The sequence below is a fragment of the Hypomesus nipponensis genome, chromosome 28, assembly GCF_054491055.1.
Source record: "Hypomesus nipponensis isolate SF chromosome 28, ASM5449105v1, whole genome shotgun sequence".
NCBI classification, from domain to species: Eukaryota; Metazoa; Chordata; class Actinopteri; order Osmeriformes; family Osmeridae; genus Hypomesus; species Hypomesus nipponensis.
In genome coordinates, this window is record NC_140388.1 from 1,710,902 (window position 1) to 1,716,901 (window position 6,000).

The following is a 6,000-nucleotide window of genomic DNA, read 5'->3' on the forward strand; positions in this document are numbered from 1 at the left end:
TAGTACTGGTGTGCAGCTGTTTATTGGTTAGCAAGCTAGACTAGCAACATTCGGTTAATTATTGAGCAATAATATTGGATTGTCCCGTGCTATCAGTGCTAACTAGCTGGTCTAACTAGTTACTAAAACGTTGGACGGAAGCTCAGGTCTAACCATTAATTGCTAACTTGATATCCACGTATTTAATTTTAGCTTTGTACTGTAGCCACGCAATTACAGTACATGACCTGGTCTTGGCTTCTTAAAAGGACGTTTTCCACGGATGCACAATTAATGGAGCTATCCAAATCAACATACCTTACAGCTTAATGTTAGTCTATCGAGTCCCAAGTCACTCGTAACTTGTTTACAGCATATGTAGGCTAGCTAGCTACCATATACCCAGTGCCTACGAAACATTTATGATTGATTTAGAATGTTTACAGTAGGCCTACTGTTTAAATTAAATATTATTTTATTGAAAGTGTCCCATTGACGTTGTTATTTTAAAGGCAGCTTTTATACAATGAGCATTGAATGAATGAGATGGTGCGAGATCTAGCTAAGCTAACAAACGTGAAGTTCACAGTGCTGTTTGTCCGTTGCATAGCGGACTATTTTCTCTCGGCTACTGAAATGCGATACACAACGTTTGTTGTCTATAACTATTTTGTGCTGAAAGGCAGCTTACTATTTATTTACTATTCATAATTTCGCTGGCAACCGTATTATAAAAGCAATAAGGTACTCGAAGCAGTACTTTATCGCCAATAAAGTACGTGTTCCAGGGTTTGCCGGCCATCCGCTACGCGTCGGGCCTAACAACACCCTTGAACACGTACTTTATTGGCGATAAAGTACTGCCTCTCGTACCTTATTGCTTAATTACATAACGGAACCACATAAACAAAATAGATTATCCAGATATTCAAAAATAATTTCGGATACTATTCGAATAGTGAAATCAGTTAAAATCTCCATCCCTATTGTCATGACTTTGTGAGTGATTAACGTCCTGTCACAGTATCACTATCGTGATATTTAATACAATCCTGAAGCAGCGGCGGCAATGATTTACGCGACATCGAGCTGTCATAGAACTTGGTTTAGAGAGAACCTATTAAAGGGAGAGGTCACGTGGCCATGAACTTTGCTTTCGACAATGGTGGATAGATATGATCCATGTTCTATGTCTCGTACTGCTTAAGAATAGGGGCTATATCCCCAACTCATTTGTTGTGTTCAAGTCCGTTTTTTTTGAGCGGGCTTTATGTAGCAGACGTCCTGATGTTCCATAGAACTACTACCACCAAACTGAACACAAACCTAACCTTCCTGAATAGGGGGGAAAGGTCACTCTGTGTAATGAGGGGGAGGAGCAGTATGACAGCACCTGTCAAATGAACCCCTCTGTGCTGACTCACTCTGGAGGCCCAGATGGATTCTGTCACAACATTGATCCTCTTTCTACAGGCTGTCAGGCTGTCTGGTCACGGAGGATCCACACTGCAGACTGGAGAAACTCAAGTAAGGACATGTTTGTGTTTTTATATACCTCTTAATGTAATGTTGCTTAACACTGAATAGACATCTAAGTATGTTAACAGGCCTTGCATTTTATGATGATACAATTACAGACTGCATGTTTATTTAGGACAGTATGTTAGGAAGAGAGAAACCCTATATAATCTACAATATCCTTTAGTGCAATTATGATTAAATAGCTACCAATTGTATTTCCTGGGGTCTATTCCAGAAGGTGGGGTGAAGTGAAAACAATGAGTTTGTTAACCCTGAGATGAGGGAAACTCTGGTTTTTCAGAAAGAGAGGAAACACGAACTCTGGTTTCGTTACGACAGTAACGGATGGTAACTGACCTAACCTGCTTGCTGGCAGCTTTTGTTTAACAAACCATGAATTTCTCCCTCTCTCCTCCCTCATGCCGAGCCTGAAGCAACTATCAGACATGGGGTGTCCTTTCCTCATCCAGGGCTCCAGACTAACTTGTTTTACTAGCAGCACTGTAGCCCCTAACTGAACATGTTGGGGGCACAGGCAGAACATTTAGGGGCCTACACCTTCAATTGACCTGCAAAGCAATTATTCACATTTTCCCCATTTTAAAAGTATTACTGATAATGTGCTGTTGTATTTTAGTTTGCAGTAGGGCTGTGCGATATGACCAAAATCTCACATCCTGATATAGATCCTTTCATATCCAGATAACGATACATAACATATGGCACATTTTCTTTCAATTCAATGAATAAATAGTTGATATAAAATGACCCCATGGAGAGGCTATACATGGTTTGCCGCAGCACTTTCCAGTTAAGGCAGCCGCCTAATGCTGGGGACACACCACAGGATAATCGGGCAGATTTCGCCCCTTCCGACAATCCTAGAATGTCCCAATTATCTTGATGGTTCCGCAGATTATTTTATCAGATGTTCCCTTGGTGTGAGGTGTGTTAAGAGTGGCCGAATCTGGTCGGAAGGACGTCTGAGCCGCCACGAATCGTAAATGTTCAACATGTTAAATATTTACAATCAGAAATCCTAATGTGTTGGGGGAACCCCGATGACAAACCCTGGCACTCTCTGGAGATTTTCACGTGAAGCTAATCAATATCCAATCAGAAAGTAAGTTGAGAGAAGACAGAAGCATACCAAACACAGTCACGGTGCAGCACAAAGTTAAATGGAATCGATTTGTGGCAACAGCAAACCCTTTTCTTTTTTTCCCATGAATTTTCCGTGAAAATCATCGCAATTTCTTCCTACATATCGTCCGTCATGCTTATTCTTAAATCTCGAGAGATTTTGCTAATTTCTTGTGTTCACAGTCGGGACACTGGTTGGAAATCTGTTTGTGTGTGGTGTGCCGTCTTTGTCACATTATGGCACACCACTCACTGAAGGAGCAAAACGGTTACATATAGGATTTTTTGTCCTCATATTTGTGGTCTCTCAAAGTTTGAAAATCTTATAAGATTTAAAAAAAAAAATTGTGTGTCCCCAGCATAAGCAACAAACGCCTGCCGCCTTAACTACGTCGTAAAAAAAAAATATATATATATTAAGGCCGTGTTACTCTGTCCTGTTTGATCAAACCCAGAATTCCACACAAGAACCTCAAAACAATGTGCATGGGGAGAGAACAGTGTAGCTCAGCAGCTACCATACAGTAAGATGTATACCTCTGTAGGTCTTTCTGAATCCCTCTCTGTGGCAGCAGACAACATATCTTTATCATTCTGTGATGAAGAGCATTCTGTTCTACTGTACTGTACACATTCTTTGCAATATTGAGAATATTGAGAAATGAACCCCCCAAATGAAATCTCCACAAACACACTAACATGTTATGTGGGCACTTGTGTCCTCGGGGGTGATAGGCTTGGATGAGCTCCCTCCAGGGATGCCTTCAGCCACTGGTCGCCCAGCATTCTGCCTCAGAGCCAGCTCTTTTGCCTCTGTCAGAGGTGGTGCCCTCCTCTGCCTTCTTTCTGTTAGCCCACTACAAGTCCAATGTTCATATACTAAGCAGGATATTAGGTGAGACATCCTCTATGTGTTAAAACAGCATTCTCACAAATTGAGACAGCCACTCAATGATTTTTACTTGGTTTAATCCTGTCAAATATGGTTAAAACAATAATGTGTCTGGTAGGCCTGAGCAAAATATGCCCTACCATTTTTAACAGATTTTATATTTCACTTTCAGCTGCTGCCAAGTGTGTTTTGTGCCCATAGGATTGTTCCACCACTTGTTCAGCTGTAGTAAGACGTGTGGTTAAATTTCAAATCAATTGACTGCATTGAAATGTTCTCATTGACCAATTGTCTGTCTTTTGCTGTTGCAGTTGTAGTTTATTTTTCAGAAAATGTTTGCATACTCGCCTGCACACATGAGAAATTCTAATTCCAGTGAATTAGAATTAAACTAACTTAGATCATCTTTTCTGGAACCAATAACTCTGTGCTTCCCATTTCAGGGTTCATCAAGTCAGAGTTCAGGGTTAGGCTCAGAGTTTGTAAAACCTGCTTTCTGGAATACATCTTTGATGATAAACATAAAAACAACATGTTTACTGTAATCACTTAGCAACAGGTGAAGTGTAATTTCCTCATCATTCCTCTGCTTCTCCCTACAGTGTGGATCATGGTGGAGAGTGCAGGATCAAACCTGGTCTTAGGAAATGTGAGTATTGACTGCTACTCAGTTCTAATACACAGGGTCATACAGGGACAATACCATGAGTGACTCTGAGACTGTCAGACATGGACACACATATGTGCCCTCCCTTCACCCTCCCCTCCTCTCTCCTGTCCTCCCTTCTCTTCTCTCTGCACCTTTCCTCCCTCCCTTCCCCTCCTCCACCCCTCCTTTCATCCCCTCTCCTCCCCTCTCTTCTCTTCTCCCCTCTCCCCCTCTCCTCCTCTCCTCCAGTCTTTGACCCTTCCTCTCCATCCCCACTTCTCCTTTCCACTTCCCCTCCGTCCCTCCCTTCCCCTCTCCTCCTCCCTTCTCTTCTCTGCTCTTCTGTCCTCTCTTCCTCCCAGTAGCTGGTGTGTGTTTCCTCTCCCCCTCCCCCACTCCTCTCTTCCGTCCCTCTCCACTGCCCTACCCTCTCCTCCTCCCTCCCCTCCACCCCTCTATTCTCACCTCCTTTCATCTCCTTATCCCCTTTCCTCTCTCTCCTCTCACCCCTCCCCTCCTCCCTCTCCTCCAACTCCACCCCCAGGGCTCGCAAAGAACTTTGTTTCTCACTGTTCAGTACCGTCCAGAAGTGCAACATGAAGTTGGGGGGCAGAGAGTAGATAAGGGGGGTGGGGGGGGGGGGGGGTTAGGGGGTGAGGAGGTCAGGGGGTGAGGGGAGATGATCTGGGGGGGAGAGGAAGTCAGGGGGGAGAGAGTAGATAATGGGGGTGGGGGGAGAGGAGGTGGGGGGGAGGAGGTCAGGGGGTTAGGGGAGAGGAGGTGGGGGGAGAGGAGGTGGGGGGAAAGAGTCGATAAGAGGGGTTTTAAATTAACCTTAAAAGTGCAAGAGTATACCTTTAACCTATAACCAACAAGAGCAACAAGTCCCTCAATAAGTCATTGTGTTCCTGGAGGAAACTCACATCAGGTCCAGCAAATCATTCCTAAGTACTGTTGTACAGGAGTAGATAAGGGATGTGGGGGGAGAGAGAGAGAGAATGAAAGGGGGAGGGCAGGAAGAGGGAGACATTCTAATGTGAATGATGATGATCAGTAATATGTTGTGTCTTGGTCTCCCCCATCAGATGCCTGTGAGCTCACACTGGACCCAAACACAGCACAGAGTCGCCTCTCTCTGTCTGAGGAGAACAGAAAAGTGACATGTACGAGAGAGGAGCAGCCGTATCCTGATCACCCAGAGAGATTTTACTACTGGCCACAGGTGCTGTGCAGAGAGGGTCTGTCTGGGCGCTGTTACTGGGAGGCAGAGTGGAGTGGAGGAGAAGTTTATATAGCAGTGACATATAAAGGAATCAGCAGGATAGGAGTGGGTGGTGACTGTTGCCTTGGACACAATAACAAGTCCTGGAGACTGAAATGTGATGATAACAGTAACTCTGCCAGGCACAATAATAAGAGCACTGCCATACCTGCCCCCCCCTCCAGCTCCCACAGAGTAGGAGTGTATCTGGACTGGCCGGCCGGCACTCTGTCCTTCTACACAGTCTCCTCTGACACACTGACCCACCTGCACACTTTCCACAGCACATTCACTGAGCCCCTCTATCCTGGGTTCTGGGTTTATAGCTCTAACTCCTCAGTGTCCCTGTGTCAGATAGAATAGCCCACACACACTCTCACACACTGTGCTCACATAGATGTCATTGAAGATTAAACTGTATACAGTTGTAATTAATACCCCAGAGTGTTTGTAAATATTAGTGTGTTGAATGTTTGTTTTGTTTTCATTGTTGACAAACAAGAATCCTGTCTTTGGTCTCAGTTCCACTGAATGTGATGAACTAAACAGTGTCTG

The 6,000-nt window shown here is 44.2% G+C and overlaps 1 protein-coding gene across 1 annotated transcript in view; it reads left to right on the forward strand.

The window, feature by feature from the left end:
• The window catches only part of LOC146219448 (stonustoxin subunit beta-like), a 33,044-nt gene extending 27,044 nt beyond the window's left edge, over positions 1 to 6,000 (forward strand). The window contains exons 4-6 of the mRNA XM_084695247.1: positions 1,474 to 1,506; positions 4,138 to 4,184; positions 5,270 to 6,000. Of these exons, the coding sequence (XP_084551373.1) occupies positions 1,474 to 1,506; positions 4,138 to 4,184; positions 5,270 to 5,808 (619 nt within the window). The 3' untranslated portion in view covers positions 5,809 to 6,000. The remainder of the gene's footprint in view (positions 1 to 1,473; positions 1,507 to 4,137; positions 4,185 to 5,269) is intronic.